The sequence below is a fragment of the Lissotriton vulgaris genome, chromosome 2_2 (genome assembly GCF_964263255.1).
Source record: "Lissotriton vulgaris chromosome 2_2, aLisVul1.2, whole genome shotgun sequence".
Taxonomy (NCBI): Eukaryota; Metazoa; Chordata; class Amphibia; order Caudata; family Salamandridae; genus Lissotriton; species Lissotriton vulgaris.
Window position 1 is genome coordinate 244425857 of NC_141688.1, and position 20826 is coordinate 244446682.

The 20826-nt window shown below is 41.2% G+C and overlaps 1 protein-coding gene and 1 long non-coding RNA gene across 2 annotated transcripts in view; one reads left to right on the plus strand and one right to left on the minus strand.

Annotated features, from left to right (window-relative positions):
• The first annotated feature begins 3399 nt into the window (after positions 1-3399).
• Positions 3400-7498, plus strand: LOC147729284 (uncharacterized). Its single transcript, XR_015309188.1, has 3 exons — positions 3400-3461; positions 3561-3635; positions 4793-7498. It is a non-coding gene; the product is annotated as an uncharacterized LOC147729284 (long non-coding RNA).
• A 4721-nt stretch (positions 7499-12219) lies between these two features.
• The window catches only part of LOC147729285 (V(D)J recombination-activating protein 2-like), a 62588-nt gene continuing 53981 nt past the window's right edge, over positions 12220-20826 (minus strand). The window contains exon 2 of the mRNA XM_086959598.1: positions 12220-14181. Coding sequence (XP_086815724.1) covers positions 12598-14157 — 1560 coding nt within the window. The 5' untranslated portion in view covers positions 14158-14181 and the 3' untranslated portion in view covers positions 12220-12597. The remainder of the gene's footprint in view (positions 14182-20826) is intronic.

Here is a 20826-nt window from a genome sequence, read left to right on the forward strand (position 1 = left end):
CAGAGAGATCCACCCGATCCAAAACCCGCAGGGGCAGGAGACCAAGGCACAGGAGGATACAGAAGCAAGCTCAGATCAGGAACGAACAGGAATTGAGTACTGTTAATCAGACAGAGGTCCAGGTGATCAACCTATCCTCCTATGACCTGACTCCAGATATGATTTCATTGTTGAGTAAAGGGCTAAGTTTCAATCCATTTGCTATGGGCGATCTCTGTAAACTAAAGATTGATCTCTTCAAATTTATCAGAAACTTAAAGCTTAAGAAACATTTTTCTGACAAAACTAACACTGATATTGGCAGTAGGAATATTCCTGTCTTGACGGATACAGATGACTTTTTGTCAATAAAAGATGTACAAGCAACCCATTTGTTGTTATCAATCACTGATATGGAAAATTCTCCTTATGACATGAATAGACTTTTAACTGAACTTGACATTGACCCTGACTATAGTGTTTCTAGTAGTTTAAAGAGTAAATCTAGATGGATACCTACACTCTCAGGGGGCAATGCCATAGACCAGTTTCACAAAAGGGTATTGGAAGATATTGAAAAACTTAAGATGAATAACACACTAAAATCGTTTAAGTACCATGACAACCTGACACTAGGAGAGCGTGCAGCTCTCACATCTCTCAGCAAGAATGACCAGGTAACTATTAGGGAGGCTGATAAAGGCGGCAACGTAGTAGTTATGAATCGAACCGACTATGAAGGAGAAATCCACAGCCAATTAGCTGATGCTACCTGTTATGAACAAATCTCCTTCAATCCTATAGGTCCTTTAACAACCAGGATTAATGACAAATTGTTGTTTTGGAAACAATCAGGTCTTTTGAATGATCAGGAATACTTCTATCTGAAAATATTCCGACCTACATATCCCTGGTTGTATACACTCCCCAAGGTACACAAGAATCAGCCCTTCCCACCTGGTAGACCAATAGTCTCAGGCATAGGGGGTCCTACTGAAAGGATTGCTGAATACATTGATCTTTTTCTAGGTCCACTAGTACAGAACCTTCCATCGTATATTCAAGACTCCAGACATATCCTGAGCATTCTATCGGATATTCAATGGCAACCAGATACATTTCTTGTCACTATGGACGTAGTGTCCTTATACACAAGCATCAACATAGACTTGGGTCTTATTGCCATGAACAGATTTCTACACAATCGACCAGCGTCACTCTATCAACACACTCAAATGTTATCAGAGATGATGGAACTAGTTTTAAAAACAACTTTTTTATGTTTGACAAGAAATGGTATCGCCAAAAGAAAGGGGTAGCGATGGGATCTAAATTTTCCCCATCATTTGCGAACCTGTTTATGGGTAATCTGGAATCTGACCTTATCTGGGGGAGAAGGGCACCCAATTTATTGACTCAATAATTTTCTGGGGACGATATATAGATGATTGCATCCTTCTATGGTCAGGCACTGAGAGACTACTTACGGAATTTTTCACTTACTTGAACAAAAACACGTGGGAAATCACATTTACAATGACATATAGCCAAACCAGAATTGAATTCCTGGACATTGAGTTATATGTGATAGATGACACTTTACATAGTAAACTTTTTAGAAAATCCACCTCATGTAATTCTATATTACATGCTTCTAGCTCACACCCTCCACATCAAATTAAGTCTATTCCATATGGGGAATTGTTGAGAGCCAGAAAGCTATGTAGTGAAGAATCTCAATTTAAAGACTGCGTACATGACATGAGAAACAGGTTCTCTAAAAGAGGATATTCCAGCAACACTATTAAGCAAGCAGAGGGAAGAATGAATAAAATTAAAAGATTGGATATTCTGCAGCCCAAAAAACAAACTCAATCTACAGACAGTACAATCAGATTAATCACAGAGTATAATTCCTTTCACCACACTTTAAGGAAAAGCATGAGTAAGCATTGAGGGATACTGAAAACAGAAAAATCCCTACTTCCTTTTGTCACAGATAGACCTCAGATTTGTTTTAGAAGAGGCAATTCGCTCAAGAACAGATTAAGTCCCACAGTACTACATGGCCTGCACGCAATGGACTGGCTTTCTACACGAAGTAAGGGTTTCTATAAATGTGGCTTTTTGTGCCATGTGCAGATGGGCTAAACACAACACAAAACAATTCTATAACCCTAAAGGTGAATGTTTTCTAATCAATACTAACATTAACTGTCTCACGAAATACGTTATATACATCATAGAATGTAAATGTGGCAAACAGTACGTAGGGAGTACGATACGTACACTCAAAGATAGGATTTCAGAACATATAAGAGCAATTCTTAAACAAGATCCCAGATATCCTGTAGCCTTACATGTGGCAGAGTGTCAAAACTCTGAAAATGAGAAATCTGTTTCCTTCTTTGGCATAGATGTAGTGAACTTGGGTGTCAGAGGAGGAAATAGGGAACTAAAACTGAGACGCACAGAGGCCATGTGGATTATGAGAATGTACGCAGTTGGGCTTGGGTTAAACTTCGATTCTGAACTCCAATTTTTCTTAGGGAATTGAAATTTTGGGAAATGACAGTAACTTCAGATAGTCATATCACTGTACATATAATAGGATGCAACTATATGATGATTTATGATATATAGTGACGTATATGGAGTGTTTATGATGTTGTTTATGGAGATATCTACAGAACATCAGGTTCACTAGAACTATATTCCCACAAATGAAACTTTGATGCTTATATGTGTTGTATATACTGCCATGTAAATTATGAAATGAATGCCTATGGTTTTTGTTGCCATGTGCTTACCCATATTACCAACTAACAATACTCCTAGAATTGTAAGAGAGGTTGGGGAGATATCGTGTACACTTATCTCACAAATGTGTTGGTTGAATAATATTGCATGCACGGCATTTTCTGCATCACTTTACAATTACCTACCATACATTGCCTATAAGCGATGTTACTTGGACATAATAGTACTTCTTCACACTGGAACAAAAATAATAGTTTTGTTCCGCTTCATTATTCGTGTACCATTCTCAGCGATATAATGTGTGATTAATTTTGATCAGGTGCACACTATTTGTGTTTTTAAGCCACACGTCACTGCACAGCCGCTCACTTTTCGTGAATAGAGGAAAGAAGAGCTTTTCTCATACTCGACATTCACTTCTATCTACTGTTTCTTTAAATCTTTTCATATTGACATCGATCACGTCATCAAGAGGGCTGTACGCCTATAAAGTAGGAGTTACTTCCGGGTCACGTGTCCACACCAGGAACACAGAGACCCGGGAGAAATGAAAGTAACGAGACGCCACCAGGTAAGCGAAATGAGTTGAGCCGTAAGTGGGCTAGACCTTTCAAACAAATCCCAATACAGAGCGTAAATATGTGCTCTTACGGTTTGTCTTACAGACTTCAACCGCCACGGGGCCATAGAGCGACCTCTATCAGCTTCAGCCAATATTTCGGGTAAGCTGCGGACTTCATCCGCTTCATACTATTAAATGCATACTACACGTTATGTTGTAGTCTAATATCACTATACCATTCCTTACACTTCGATTCCAGATACCGAGTGTATCGGCATCACTCAATTGCCAAACTATCTCCCGGGGGATTTCAAGAGCGCATTACGCTTGAAAGGTAATTCCACAATTTCGGATTGCACATGTTTTTCGTTGAGCTAGGGTACAGTCTCTATAAGTGTTTCAGGGTGTATCATTAGTGTAATAAGGGTTATAATAGAGAATCATGGAATTCGATTATTTTGGTTACTATTATAACATATTCCATTCAAAAGTATGCAGGATTCCTATTTAAATGCCGCTTATTTTGTCAGATACGCAATAACTCCTAAACAATAATCCACTTATAACCAACATAGCAACTGGTATACCTTGCATTGATTAATTAAATATCACGCATATGCTCTAGAATCAGGAAGAAGGCTGATACTATATCTTAAGTAATTCCAGGTCACTATATTAGACCTTTTCTCTCTTATGGTTGAACCTTTCCCTTATATTTGTTTTTAGTTTAACAATATTACGTGACTATCGGAACTTCATATGGTTTTGGGCCCATCGGGTTGGAATTATCACCAGAAGAGCGGTGAGCGTATTCCATTTTTTCTTTCATTTTTAAACTTTGAAATATAATCAGCCCTTAGGGCTCTTGTCTTTGAAATAGAAAAGATAAGATAAGACCGAAGTCTGTAGTGATTACTCGCTCAAAATTTTGACGTTTGGCTTTTCTCACCTTTCTATCCCTCCCTTCTCTGTTTCCCCTTTCTGTGCCTCTTTGTGTGTTTTTTCATTATTTTACAACTAGACCTCCTGGTCCAATCACAACCATTTAGAGGTATGTGTTGGAATGTTTTTATCCAATCACGGTGCACCTTCTTGATACGCATGTTCTGTGCACGACTCTCGAGCGTATTATAGCACCTCACCTAAAAATTATTCGTGAATGAATTCACAGATCACTGTACATATGTGGAACACAATTCGTCGAGATTTTCTTGTGCATGAGTCGTCCATCGACCAGTTGATGTACGTAATATCTTCACAAAGTAAAGGTTGACACTGAGAGCACTTGTGGTTCCAAATAGCTTAATCTTGGATGCACTAAACCCAATGATGTCTTCCGTATACCTTCTCAAAAGGATCAATCCATGCATGAAGTTGTTTAACTTGATGCTTGTTTCTCAAGCCGGTCTTAAGTGGTGTAGACATTTTCATCTACCGTGTATACCGTGTATATGTTACCAAGAAAAGTCTATTTCTTTGTATCATTTCCAGCCCTGAAGATTCGCGTGATGCGATGAAACACGTGTCGGCTGGTTGTTCTCAAGCTGTGACACATTAAACAAGGAAACCACGACGCTGTTGTCACCAAATGTCCATTTATTTTCCTCAATCGCATATTACCTTGTATCACATTGTTGTTTCTCTGCATTTTTTGTTTAACTAGTAATGGCCACACAGTGACCGTTTATACTTACTAAGTGTGTGCATAGGGCATGTCTTCTATTGTACTTTGAGTATGCTTGTTTGTCCTACCATGCCCTTAAACATAATATTTTGTGGGAAACAATATGTAAATGATGTGAGGTGTGTTACTCTAGGAAATATCCCTGCATATACTTTTCAGATATTGAATGTCTAATATAACACAAAACATTTGCACAAAAAAAAGAAAAAAAGTAAATAAACCATCCAAAATCAATGTCTTTATTGTCAACTCATTGAATAAACTTTGTGTTGTAACACAAACAATTCTCAGCAGATTTACTTCGGCACCTGGATAACAACAGTACGAGGTGACCTACTTCGGGCACACACAAATATACACACGCTAAAGACAATCATTACAAGTGTTTTTAATAGACTGGCAAATAAAATTTGCTTTGTGCCCAGGGGTATCCTAATTGATATATAGCGGAATGCACTGTTGTATTAATCTGTTAAAAAATTGTCAAAATGATATCTTATTGTAACACTGAACCCTGGCTCAATATCTCAGTTTTATTCAGCTATTTGATAATATCAAGTCGGTGGCAGAAACTTCCCCAGGCAGAATTAAACAATCACTGCATTTTTAGTTCTGGCCTTTGAACAGCTTTCGTTGTCTCGTTAGACTACGTTTTTTCCCAAAAATCATACATATATATATATATTAGTCAGCAGGCTTCATCCATAGATCTTTTAAACTGTCATTCACATTTTTCTTCTACCCACAACAGCATGGTATGAGGGACAGGGGCCTAGTCCTCTTTGCCCCTTAGCTTTGAGCCACTGCAGAAAGCCTGAGCCCATTTTTCAAAACTGCCTAAAAACTGTTAATTTCTCTCCAGATCCAAATTGGATTCAAACTGTGCCTTATTTATTTAAGTTGTTTTTTTATATTCACTTTATATACCGGCTATTTATTTCGCCAGCACTCCTTTTCAAACGCTATGTTGTAAAGTCTTTAAGTAACATTATATCATTGTTTGATTGTTGCTTCCTGCAATTTGAGTGCTTGGTTAGGTGGTGATTGTATCTTGGCTCCATCACATATAATAAATAAATGTCTAGCATAACAGAAAGGTATTTACAATTAAAAATGTTATTGCAAGTATATGGTGGCCAGGTATAGGTGATCGCATTATTTTATTTTTGTGACATATGTTTCCCATAAAGAATAGTAAAACTAAAAGGTATCATCGCACCGGATTTCTAAGGCCAGAGGCATTGGCTTTGTCAATGCTTGTTTAGTTTGTGTATGAACAGAGTTCTCGGCCCATTAACCTTTCGGCTCTATAGATCTTTTAGGATTTGCTCCTACTCACTGTACTTTTTTAGGTCTAGTTTCAGGTAGCTTTAACTGTCTGGCAGGCCTTATGTCTGCACAATGCACCTCTTCCAACACAACATATAATTGCATTGGCTTGCTGGCTTGTCCTCTATGTTCTTGGACCAACCCTTGCATTTTGTAGATGTTTACATTTTGACCGCTTGCAATGGTATGTATGTAGGTATGTATCAGGTATTTGTATGCCGCACACTTTAGCCAAAAGGCAGAGTGATTTACAGGGTCAAAGGCAAATATACAATCAACCAACGATTGTTGACGTACAGGCTTATGGAAGCAAAAGTGGATTGTTTCTGCATCGTGATGTACTGTTCTTTAACCCGTTAAGTGCGCCGCAAATTCCGCCCCAGTGCGGACGTTCGATTGCGCTAACGGGATCCGGACGTCCAACGGTCGTGCGCAGCACTAGCGAGGTAGTGCACGCGATGACCGTTGGACGTTCGCAGCACTGAACGGGTAAAAGAGGTGCATCTTTAGCTCTTTCCTAAATTTGATCAAGGTTGGAGGTGTCCTGATGGATACAGGGATATTTTATCCAGGTCCTGGGTGCATCGATGGAGAAGGTCTGCTGCCCTGTTTCTTTCTTTTGTATACTTCTTTGCTACCAGTTTAATGGTGTCCTGACTGTGGGTGTCCCAGAAGCTACTGGAGATAGTGAGCTTCTCAGGCAGATAAGCAGGGCTGATCATCATAAATGCTATGAAAATGATGCAACTGGTTTTGGAGATAGTACAGGATAGCAAGGGACGCCAGAGAAGTTCCTTGAGTAGAGAACATGACCAGGAGTCACTTTCTCTGAAGAACATCTACTCTTTCTTTAGAAGTGAAAGCTGGTATGCTATCTGTATTTGGCAGTGTGTTCCTTGAGGGTGCGGTTTGCGTCCAATTGGATTCCAAGTGGCACTAGGTGAAAGTTGTGGTTCATAAATGTCAAAGTGCATGTCATTGAGCAGGGTTTGGACTAGTAGATATTTGGTGTTCTAAGCATATAACAGGAATTCTGTCCTAGTGGTGTTAAGCTTCAGGTAGGGCCGAGGCTTAACATCTAGGTCTGGATGAGGTGCAGGCTGTGTTTGCGGCAATGAGGAGGATATCTGTAGTTGAGAAGACTTTCAAGTAGAGTTGTACATCATCAGCGTGTTTTTGATTTTGATGCCATTATTGCTGTTTGGACTTCCAAAGGCATTCATGTAGAAGTTGAAGATGGTGAGGAACAACATGGAACCTAGTGCGACGTCACTAGTAATAGGAATCTTCTGAGAGCTGGAGGTACCTATGCAAATTCACCGGTGCTGGTTGTTTAGGTATGAGGACAATCATCAAAGGAATTTGCCAGTGAGTCACTGTCAGGAACTGTCCGGGACTATGTGGGGAACACAGTCAGGGACTTGGGCAAGGACTGAAAACTGGGTAGAAAACTAACAAAGGAAGAGGAGTACAGCGCTGCCCAGGATCATACAGGGAGTCAGCGGAGAAAAAGTGATCCAAAGGGGAAGCCTGTACAAGTGAAAAAGATGGGTAAGACTCAGAGAGGAAGGGCACTCACAAGGCAATTTAGCATTCAGAATAACTACACCCAGGACGAATGTGGAAGACAGATATATGAAACAATATTAACAATAAAGGGGGGGTGTGGGGTAAAGCACTCAGGAGTTCCACATGGTAAGGCAGTAGCTCAGTAAGTTTCTTAACGACAATTGCTGTTACAGATAATGACTGCAAATACCCACATATAGGATATGCATGCAAAGGCAGGGTCTGTGGAGCTTATACCTATGGTTATGTTATAAATGCAACTCAAAGACAATACTCACAGTGAACAAGAGACACCACCGAGTCAGTCATCTGTGCCTACGGATCCTGGTGATCAAACAGGAACACGCAAGGCAGTTACAGAAAGGGGGTAGAACTGAACACAAGCACAATAGACAAGGAGGTAGCAAGGAGGAGTGCTTAACAGGACAGAAAGGAAATCACAGGGCACACTTGGCAGAAAACAGGTAACAAACATACAAGGCAACAGAAGCAAGACAGCAGAATAGAAAGACCGCCAACTAGGAACTGGAACCAATGAAATGGGAAAAAAGGCGGAGAATGGAGAAGGATATACAGAAGGGGAGGCAACAAGGGTGTACTAGAATAGTGCAGGTTAAGGAATCAAGAAAACAAAGTAGCAAAGAAGGCAGAGTTGGGGCAGGAAAAAGAATTGAGCTAAGGCGCAGTCAAGGTAGCATTGCAGGCAGTCTTAGTTCAGGAACAAGAGAAACTGCTGCAGGTCAGGAACAAGGAATGCCAAGGCTCGAGAGTCAAGGTAGCACTGCAGGCAGTGCTAGTGCAGGAACAGGGAAATTACTATAGCTCAGGAGTCAAGGTAGCACTGCAGACAGTGCTAGTGCAGGAACAGGGAAATTACTATAGCTCAGGAGTCAAGGTAGCACTGCAGACAGTGCTAGTTCACGGAAACAGGAAATAGCAACAGCTCAGGAAACAAGGAGTAAAGAAAGCACTGCAAGCAGTGCAAATCAGAAACAATAAATAGCTAAAGCCCAGGAACAGGAACAAAGAATAACTATAGCTTAGGAACTCAAGATACAAGGTAGCACAGCAGGCAGTGCTAGTTGAGGAACAGTGTAACTGCTGCAGCTCAGGAACAAGGAATGCTGAGGCTCAGGAGTCAAGGTAGCACTGCAAACTGCTAATTCAGGAACAAAGAAAACAGCAGCAGCTCAGGAACAAGGAATAACTAAAGCTCAGGAAATACTGGAAACAAGGATAGAAAAATCTCAGGGAGCACTGGAACCAAAGATTGGGCTCACCGGTAAACAGCTACAATGACCAACACTGGGCTGAAGGGAGCTGGGGCTTAAAAGAGCTCACAGTAATCACAGGCATCAGGTGTAAGCAGGTCACCAGCAGCCAGCCACAGGTGAGCCGAATTCCTCCACCCATCCTTGGCCTGCAGGGGTGGAGACAAAGCAGCGAACAGGGAGTTCTGGGTAGTAGAGTTCCAAACATGAGCAGGACGGCTTTCACAAAACCAGGCATGGATTGGGCATGGATGTTAATTGCCAATGGCTGGAAGTCAGTATATACATGAAGGGCAGGGTCTGGAAGCTTATTAGAACACTGGAGAGTCCCACAGTTCAGCCCCCTGGTGGTGGACACAAGAACGCAGGGAGCAAGTCGTGACAGTCGCATTCTAGGCTTAAGAGGTGGACGAGGGCGTGATGCTTGACAATGTAAAAGGCAGCTGAGCGGCCCAGCAACATCCGTCGGGTCATCATCATATGGTCAGGAAACTGTCATTTACGATATGTAAAAATGGTGTCTCTGTGATGCAGCATGACAGGCTAAAGCTAGATTGGAAATTGTGCAGGCGATGTTTGAGGTAGATGTCATCCTAGAGTTGAGCATGGACTACTTTTTAAAAGCATCTTGCCTATGAAGTATCGGTGAGTAATAGGCCGGCATTTAGATGGCTCATCCGAGTCTGGTATATGTTTCTTCAGGACTGAGGATAACTGGTCTTTCTTGAAAGCCTCTAAAAAGATACCTGGAATGAGGTAGGAGTGAGAGAGTTTCTACAGAGAAAGCTTTGATGAAAAAAGAGTGTAAGACATTATCTCCATCGAGGGAGTGGATATGTAGGTGACATCTGCAAAAGAGTGAGGCCTTTGATGGAAGAACACAACAGAATGTTAAAATAATGGGTGACTCTGAGAGAAGCAGGATTTTTGTTGTAGGATCTTCTTTATTTAATTTACTGAAGAAAATTTTGCTGGCAATGCACTTGTCTATGGAAGAGGGTCAGGCATGGGTTAATGCAGTGCTATTCTCAAAGAATGTTTGGCAGGTTCAGTATTTGACTTTGGTGGCTGCGATGAGTTTCATCTGCAGTGATAGGTCGCTGGAGTTTCTGTTTTTCTTCCATTTTCTTTCTTGCCTGCTGATTTAGGGTGTGTTGTTAGCGAAGTCTTTAGAACACCAGGGTGCTGTAGGTTTTGGCTAGCACTTCTGTAATTAGTTGGAGCTTGATTTTCCAGAAGGGTGGTAGTGGTGAGGCTGAGTTTTAGGCATGCATTTAATAAGCCACAGCTCCTTCCTATATTGGCTTCTCTCTACAAGCTGGTCTGGCACTTGCAGGAAGCAAGCATGCCCTTGCCAGCCACTACAGGGTACCTGCTGCGACTGCCTGTGGCAGGCCATCCCTCTGCTTGTCAGACCATTCAGCCATAAACATAAAACCTAGACTGCCACTGTTCAACACGGGCCATCCAGTGTACATTATCGATTTTTTAGGGAAATCACCTGATATAAGATGGCTGTGATGTGAGGTAATTATGTGACCACTTCATTACATAGGTGGAATGACACCTGGATGGCCTGTTTCAGTGTTATTGCACAGGCTGCTGTCTGCACTGTTGTCAGGGCAGAAGCTGCTGTTCTTGGCTGCTGGCAGAGACTCTTCTGCCACGAAGAGGGGGTTTTCATGCATGTGCTGCTACTCCTCAGAACTTCCTGTTTGTGAGGCAGAAGTGTCAGTTTGCAGCTGGTGCTGTGCCAGGAAGTGCTGAGTCGACAGCTGCTGCATCCACCCTTCCTGGAAATCGCTGCTCGTTTGCTGGATCTGTTTTTCAGGACTTTTGTGATAGCAGGGCAACCAGGCTTGTGTGTCCCTTCCAGATGGCATCCTCAAGTGACACACACCAGGTCATTCACAGTCTACATGTAGGCCTCAGTCCACTGCTGCGTCTGCTTATCGGTGCTTGTCTGTGGAAGGAATGAACGTTTACAAGTTCCTGGAGGGGTGGGGGCATTTTATGCCAGTATTTGGATTTGGCTATGAGAGGTAGGTAGTTTCATCGAGGCTTGTAAGAGCCCATCACCATTCCAATATGTCGCCCGCACTCGCGATTACTGAGCTGATGGAACATATCCTTCCTCGTATACAATAGCCCCTCTGGGCCAACAGTGAAGGTCTTGGTTTGCAGCCATGAGTGTTTTGCAGTTGAATTCTTTCTCCATGAGACTAGTGTGAGTGCACATCTGTATGGCTTATGCCTAGCTGCAAAGCAAGAGAGTGCTCTACAGGGTAGGATGTAGGGTACCGTGTGATGAAGCATGTGAAAGTAACTTATGTGAGGTGGAGTGTCTCTTCTTCTTTACCTATGGATCAGGGGTCCTGGATGCTTAAACTAATGACACACAGAGCAGATCCTAACTTAACTGTGGCCTTTCTGTGATTTTCTCTGTGTTTAGCCCTGATTGTGAGGGGCTGTATTTCACCAGAAGTGATCCCTCTGGGCTCAGAATGATCTGGTCTGCAAACACTGGACTCTATAATGTCTGCTGTGGCGACAACAGACTCTGTTTACAGTGATTGGGAAAGGAGCAGACAATGCTTCTCCCACCTGCCTGAATAGGCTCAAGCCTGTCCTGAGACTTCGTCATCTCACTCCTGACGCAAACCGGTCATCCAGGTGGCACCTCTCAAATGCTAAGAGCAAGCGGACAATGTCACCCCTTTTCTCTTTGAAACCGATAGTCCTCGTATCTCTCGGTCTGTGGAACTATTCTTCATTCTGGGGAGAAAACTCATAATCAACAGTTTTGGGGGATTCTGCTTTCTGGTATACCCAGTGCAAAAAGTGGCAGCATTGTTAGGAGGATATTTTTAATGAAGGCATTCATTTATCCTTGTGTGATTTACAAATATGAGACTGAGGCAACAAGAATCACACCTTCCCCCTTCAGTGAATTCATTTGATCAAAATAGGGATGGTGCACAGATCTAAAAGATACGCCCCCTAATCCTCCCTACAGGAGCCCAGCTCCATAATAACATTGACAAAAGAATAATCAGTACACACCATTATTCACATAAAGTACAATTTAATTCAATTATGTAATGCACAGACTCCTTCCAAGTTTTTCGAAAAGAGTTCCTCTATTCACATCTTCTTATTCTTTTGTTAAAGCACTTTATTCTGCTGCAGCAACAATTTTGAGCAACTGTCCTGTCATTAGAAAGCAGGTTCTCCATGGTTTCTCCCATTGTAAATTTGATCTCGCCAACCTCACTTTCCATCTAGAGTCGCATCAACAATGCAAAATGCTTGCTTCATCTTCATCATCTTCTATGGCTTGTGATGCCCATTTTGCAATACGTTCTGGGATAGTATGCGCAAAAGTGCTAGCATCTGCTTTCTATGTTTAAGCAGCACACTTAAAAAACAGAAATATAATCCTTCTATTGAAACAATTTTCTGAGAAAAGATTTCTTGATGGGAGTTCGCACCTTGCTGGGTGCCTTTCGGTGAAGAGCCTTCATGGGAGTTGTTTTTACTGGAGGCACCTTTTTGGGTGTCTGCATGTCCATTGCCACCCTGCTGTGGTCGTTGCAGAAGTATTTGGAGTTTTCTTTTGACAGGTTCAGCAGCATGCTCTCCGACAAGTCCATGCATTGGGCATGGACCCAGTGACCCTCTCCACTGGAGCAGAAGATCATAGCTGGTTTGTTGAGTTCCGTGGAGTAGTATGGTACCCAGGTGTTGATGTCGATGTCGCAGCCGACGCTGCAGGTGATCCAGTAGCCTGTTTCTGACTCATCTTCCTCGTCGTCTGAATTATAAGCGTCATCGTCATCATAAAGACTGGTATCGGCCGTGATATAAAACTCTTCTGAGTCTTCCAGAGGCATGGAGTCCTCTTGATCCTCGGTGCTCGCCACATTGCAAGCCTCTGTGACTTTCTCTTCCCCAAAGTTCAAGATGTAGAAAAAGTTGGAGTCGGGTGTCTGCTGCTTGTTGTCCCCAGGTAAGCCGAAAAGCACGGCCCCGTTGCCCATGTTGCTGCCAAACCAGATCTTACCATGCTTGATCTCTGTGGTCCAATCTGGGCTAGCTTTCCTCGAGATCTCAATGCTGTCATCTTCTAAGGTGATGGCGTGGCACACCATCCTTTTAAGGGTGTCGGATTCATAACCACCAACGATAACAAAGTCTTTGCTGCCGATCTGAGTGACAATGGCACTCGACAGTGACAACCCACCGGGAAGCAGCGTGCAGCTTATGGATGGGCTACCAAGAGGCAAATCAATTTTTAGTTTGTACAATGTTGGTGGGCGACTATTGCTTTTGAGGCAATGGCCACCTAAAATATAAACTGTATTGTTTCTGGCCAAGGAAACATGGAAGGAAAATCCACTTTGAAGCTGTGGTAGGGCGTACGAGTTGGAACATCCAAACTCAAGGTCAACCAAAAAGACATGGGGCTGACAGTCCTCAACGCTGTTCCAGTTCTCTGAGTTCCTCTGCCCCTGGGGCATATATGATCTCCCTCCAAATATCACACACATTGTTTTACCCCTGCTATGAACCACATTAATAGAATGGCCATATCTTCCCACAGGAATGTCGCCTTCCAGCTCTTTCTCAGTGCAGCAGAAGGTGGTCTTCTTGTTTGTGCGATCGATGGCAGACATGACATACATCTTGTTGGAGAGTTCATTGTTGGGTGTCTTCCCGCCGTGGATGAGATACTGGCTGTTCTCCCCCTCCGAGTCCGCTGATAGGTTGCAAACGGCTGGATACCGCAGTGGTGGGAGGTAGCATGAGTCATTAGAAAAGGTGGTGGGTCTAAGTTTAAGCTCATTGTTTTTTAAATCGAGAAGGAAAACTCCAGTAGGGCAGGAGCGTTTCGGCCACCCCTTCTGTCCAAAAAGGAAAACTTGCTCCTTAATTCTTAACAGAGAAAACCCTGGTTGGATCAATGAAGAGTTGTTGGTGACGGATATCATTTGAAGGGACATCTTCAGGATACAACAGTGCAGCACCTGCAACAACCATAAAGAGTTCCATCAGACATGCACAAATGAGACAAAATAGAAATATATTAAATGGACACATTTTAATTTCTAACCTAAGCCAATGAGAACATTCTAATGTATCCCTTACTTTGGTTTTTAACAGGATTTTTTCTCATCCTTTCTTACTTGTAAAAATTAATTTTGCAGTTTTTCTTAAATTATTTTGTAGTCTGTGTTTACTCTTAGGTTTGGCTATTCTCCGACATTAATTTCAGCTGCCCATAGCAATGTCATAGTGATGAAGACACCAAAAAGGAGATGAGTGGCATGCATGAATTTATTTCAGCTACTGGTAATTATTTTTGACAGACATGCCACCTCATACTAGAACCAATCATGTTCAAATCAGCCTTGGTCTTTCTCGAATAAACCAGTCCAGGCCCAAAATTCCCTCTTTGAATGGGAACGGAAGCAATCTCAGACCATTTATATGTCACCAGTGAAGTGTAACTTGTAGCAGAATAAGCACAGAACCCATGTCTAGTCATATCCAATCGCAAGATTGATGGTACCCCCTCAAAAGATAAATAAGGCCAGGGAAAAGGAGGGGAATGAGAAAACACAATATGAAGAGCAAATTTCCCTCGGTGGCCAAAATATATTGAAACAGATGTTTTACTTTTTTCAAACTTTGTTTTACTGACAACTACAAAAGGGTGACAAATACAATAAAGACTTATTTGTTTTTTTTTACAAAAATATAAAGTTTTATTCATTATTTCTATATTATTTCTTTTAGTACCATCTTATTTCATATTAATTCAAGACAGAAAGAAATTTCATTTTTTTTTTAAAGAATTTTCTGAATTTTGTAATTTATAACTGCTTTCATAGTAAATACATAATTCTCACAAGTTCAAATACGTTGATATTTCATTTACAAAAAATCAAAAGAGAAGAAAAAGCATAACATTATATACTTAATATAAAATACAGGTCTATATACAGAAAAACACAATGCACCAAAATAATTCTTCCCCTGGTAACCAACAATTCATCATACATATCCTCACACATTCATAACCTCACCACATTCAAACCAACACCATCTGAAAAAAAGGAGGAAACTGGACCCAATTAGCAGAAGATCCTGCCAATCGGTAAGTCTCAAAGCGGATTATGAGACTTCGCACTTGGTCGACGCGTGTTTCGGCGGCTCTAGGCCACCTTCCTCAGGACCTCTTCCAGATAGACATATACAATAGCCCTGGGGACCTAAAAGTGTATAATGAATACAGTCACCACAAGTAATCCCAATTGGGAACAAAAGAGAAATATGCAAAACCTAAATAGTTCGAGTTCACACAAATTATTCCATGTGACCAACCAACATAAAAATTATCTAATAGGGTAAACATTTACAAATGAACAGAACAAGCAACAAGAAAAATAACATTCCAGTGTCATTAAAGGGTGAATTTAAGTTCATTTCTGTTGGTACACCTCTTTCGATACAGATATCTACAATGTAGATCCTTCCCTATTCCATTCAAGTATATCTGAATACTTAAAAGGGAACACACCACAATTTACTAATCCTGCCCACAAAGGATGAGTGTAGCAGTTGAAACTTGATGGCTGTAGTATTTCAATTCAATTACATGAAATGAAGTTCTGGCTTCCTGGAAATTTTAAAAGGATCCAGGTAAAAAACTATGTTCTCCATATTATTGGGTTAAGATAGGGCGCAATCAAAGAGTGTGAGTGTATCTTACCCCAATTTTTGTCACGTTTATTTATGCGGGGTCACTATAGGTGCCATCACAGGCCAGGATAATAAATTCCATAAATGCTGAAAAGAGATAGTTGACGATAAGTGAGCATTATGTGTTTTTTCAAAAGGAATAGCCCATCTATTGGTCAACTTAATTAATCGAGCCTACCTTGTTTTTTGAGTTATTGTTGTAAGAAGCATTATACAATCTTCATTTTCCTCATTATTTTCTTATTTTTTCAATGGAGCTCAAATCTATACATTTTCAGCTGCCAAATAATCTGTATAAAAATACGGTATTTCTAATTACAAAGTTACAGGGGCCATATGTATCAAGCCTTTTTTGATTCGCAAAGGCCGAAATTCGCCGAATTCGGGCCTTTGCGAATCGCAAAAGGTTGTTTTGCATAAAATGATATGTATGAAACAATTGCATCTTAAGGAATCGCAAATACTTGCGATTCCTTATTTTGCTATAGCATTTAAGGAATCGCAATTTTGCAATTCCTTAAATGCTATGTATGAAGCTTTTTAGACTTGCGATTTCAGGTTTAGAAATCGCAAATTACCACCAACTACAAGTTGGTGGTAATTTGCAATTTCTTGTAAATATGCACAATTGTGCATTTGTGAGGGTGGCATATGACGCACATACATGCCCATTGGGCATGTTTGTGCGCCATATGCACACACATGTAATTTACAGGGGTGCAGCAGGGTGTCCTTGAGACAGCCCTGCACCCTTGCAATAATTCTCAAATTGCAATTAGCAAATTGCAAAATCGCAATTTGAGAATTATTTGGAAATCATTCCTATGGGCCTCCTGGCCCATAGGAATGCATTGGAAATTATTCCTAAATAGCGATTCCTTAAAAATCTCTATTTAGGAATCGCAAAACGGAACTATGATACATATGGCCCCAGATCTCATGATCCATTGATGATGGCATATTATACTCAAATCAAATACTAGCGCATATTGTTTGTGTATGTGAAAATATCAGGGATGCATTGTGAAAAAGGCACCCAAGAAAAGAGAAAGAACTTTTCACCACTAGAAAGGGATCATATGCCTGTGCATCGACAAGACTTGTTGCTTGTTCTGTAAATTTGTAAATGTTTACCCTATTAGATAATTTTTATGTTGGTTGGTCACATGGAATAATTTGTGTGAGCTCGAACTATTTAAGTTTTGCATATTTCTCTTTTGTTCCCAATTGGGATTACTTGTGGTGACTGTATTCATTATACACTTTTAGATCCCCTGGGCAATTGTATCTGTCTATCTGGAAGAGGTCCTGAGGAAGGTGGCCTAGAGCCGCCGAAACGCGAGTTGACCAAGTGCGTAGTCTCATAATCCGCTTTGAGACTTACCGATTGGCAGGATCTTCTGCTAATTAGGTCCAGTTTCCTCCATTTTTTCAGATGTTGTTGGTTTGAATGTGGTGAGGTTATGAATGTGTGAGGATATGTATGATGAATTGTTGGTTACCAGGGGAAGAATTATTTTGGTGCATTGTGTTTTTCTGTATATAGACCTGTATTTTATATTAAGTATATAATGTTATGCTTTTTCTTCTCTTTTGCTTTTTTGTAAATGAAATATCAACATATTTGAACTGGTGAGAATTATGTATTTACTATGAAAGCAGTTATAAATTACAAAATTCTGAAAATTCTTTAAAAAAAAAAAGAATTTCTTTCTGTCTTGAATTAATATGAAATAAGATGGTACTAAAAGAAATAATATATAAATAAAGAATAAAACTTTATATTTTTGTTAAAAAAAACATATAAGTCTTTATTGTATTTTTCACCCTTTTGTAGTTGACTGTAAAACAAATTTGAAAGAAGTAAAACATCTGTTTCAATATATTGTGGCCACCGAGAGAAATTTGCTCTTCATATTGTAGTCATATCCAATCCACTTAGGGCATCACATTGAGGATATGAAAAAAGTGATGGGTTGAATGCTCAAATTAATCTCCACCACTGGTAATTACTTGGGCTGCATTCCAGTCCATATTTTTGTGCCCACTATACTACGTCTCACAGAAACTAGGCATACACAAATCGGCCTTGGTCCTGCTCTGTAGGCTCTGTACTCACCATGCCACAGGACTTAAGCTATAGCTCACTCTAAAGGTCAAATAGGCTGAAACAGATCTGAGGTTCTTTGTTTTCCTATTCAGATAGGACCATGTACTTTAGAGTAGCCTGCTCATAATGTAGCAGGACCATAGAGGAGGTTACCACCAAGGGAGATGAGTGCATGAAGGGAACCCCGTATCAGCAGCCCAACAGCTGCATGGTATTTGGCATTCTGCTATTGTCTGCACAACACTCCATCATAATTCTGCTCACCTCTACCTTAGCAGAGGGCATTACATGCGGCAGCAGCATGGCTACTCTAGGTATTGGTTTTGTAGACAAAAAGTATTAGTGCCACATATATGTAAATGTTATTTTGCGAGTTCCTAATAGCGAATTTTTGCGATTCGCTATTAGGAAATCACAAACACCTATGTCCAAATATGTTCTTGACATATTTAGCGATTCCTAATGGGGTTGCAAGTGAACTAATATTCATGAGGTAGGTCGCACTTTGTGATCCCTTGGGAATCGCTAAAAACGCAGGGATGGTGGCCTGCTGGAGACAGCAGACCACGATGCCTGTGTTTGCTTTTAAATAAAGCATAATTTTTTTTTTTTTTTTTTAAATGAAGCTCGTTTTCCGTAAAGGAAAATGAGTTGTGTTTCTCAAAGAAAAATTTAACATTTCAGTTTTGTTTTTAAAGAGTAGCGCCTGCTCTAAAAAACCTTTTTACAAACATCTACAAAGGGGAAGGGGTCCCCATTCCCATTTGTAACTTGGTAACCACCCAAGAGAAGTAGATGGCAAAATATATTAATGTTTTGCATCTGCATTCTGGTCATAAAACATTTGTACATCACATTCTAGTAGGAAGGGACTCCCTTAACACACCCCTTCCTAATACTGAATCCCAAATCCCAAATTGAGATTCGGTAACAAGTTACCGAATCACTATTTGGGCTTTGTACATGCCAGAAAGCCTTCTTGTAATTTCACAAACCTATTCTGCGAATGAGCTTGTTTGCAACCAGCATTAAGGTTTGTACGTGGCTCTTTGAGAGTAGATAGCTAAAAGCTGCCTGGTAGGAAAATCTAAAAAGTGCAGGAAGAAGGACATCCATGAAAGCTAGGGTTTCAATTTGAAACCTGCCATCTCAGGTAAAACAACTATCAATTTAAAGAAATTACCTTAACTGGCCAAACTGTTTACCATCGCCGGCGACTAAAAAGGATTGTAAATTTTGAAACAATAATATTTAAAATTGCACCAAGGGCAAAATAAATTATTGTCAGGATTTTAAGTAACCTAAGAAGCCTAAGAACTCAGTCAAATCCCCTTTATTTCAGTTGGCTACTCAAAACACATCTTGCCCATTTTGCTTACATTAAAGTGGACCCATCTCCTTTTACATTATCCTTTTGGACCCGTCTTATCATTTGTTGTTATTTCTGATTTTCCATATAAAGCAAGCCAATACCACCTTGCTGCTGTTCACCTATAGGACATACTCAAACAAATATGATCCTATGACCTACCTGTCTGCTCTTCTCTCCTTTATTGTGCCCTGTGCTGGTATTCTATCTGGTTGTAGGCTTTAAGGCTGGCAGCATAGATGTATACTTTCTGCCTCACCCTAGGCTCTCTGAACTCCCTGTTATGTTATGTTATGTTACTGTTTGTTTTATAGAGCGCTCAGCTGCTCCAAGGAGCGTCCCGGCGCTAAAGATCATCTCACCAAATACCAGCAGCAAACAAACAGCCATAACGGAAAAAATAACCAGAATTAACCATAACAGCCTTACAAAGCGAACAGATGAGTTTTAAGTCCCTTCCTAAAAACCGAGAGATTGGTGCACGTCCGCAACGTCAAGGGCAGTGTGTTCCAGAGACGGGGTGCAAGGTAACTAAAGGAGCAACCTCCACAGCGAGCACGCTTCACTGCTGGGACGATAGCCTTGGCCAGGGCAGCAGATCTCAGAGGTCTAGATGGGAGATAAAAATTGACCCTTCTCTGCAGATATTCAGCGCCGAAATTGTGAAGCGCCCTAAAAGCTGTAGTTAGGCTCTTAAAGAAGATGCGCTTGCGAATCGGCAACCAATGCAGAGAGACAAGGAGATTGCTGGCCCTAGATCTTCTAGTTAAACCGAAGATTGCCCTGGCTGCAGAATTTTGAACTATCTGCAGACGAGTCAGCAGATATTCAGGAAGACCTAAGTAAAGGATGTTGGCCTAGTCTAGGCGCGAGCCAATTAATGCTTGCACCGTGATTTTCTTATGCTCCAAAGATAAATAGAGCAAAAACGTACGCAACATCCTTAAGATGCAAAGCACTTCCCAGTCAAGCCAGCAACCTGGGCTTTGAAGGAAAGAGTGTTGTCAAGCATCATACCCAGGTTCTTAGCTGTGACCGAATCGCTGGCAGGGGGATACATGGCCGAAGGCCACCATTGCTTCCATCTTGGGTCTGCAGGACAACCAAAGAACAATATCTCGGATTTGTTGGAGTTGCACTTGAGGCCATTTTTCCCGAACCAGTCAAATACAAACTCCAAACACTTCCGAATGGCTGCTCCCTCGAAGTCACAGCCCCTGTCACAAGTGAACAGGAGCTGTGTGTCATCCGCATAGGATATGATCTGGGCCCCTAGCTCCTCCACCCGTGCCGCAAGAGGTGTAAGGAAGATATTAAAGAGGAAGGGACTAAGTAGGGAGCCATGCGGGACCCCTACCTCAAGCTGCGGCATCAGGGCGGAGAAAGGGGGAGCCCAGATCGTTTGTCTCCGATCGGCCAAAAAAGACT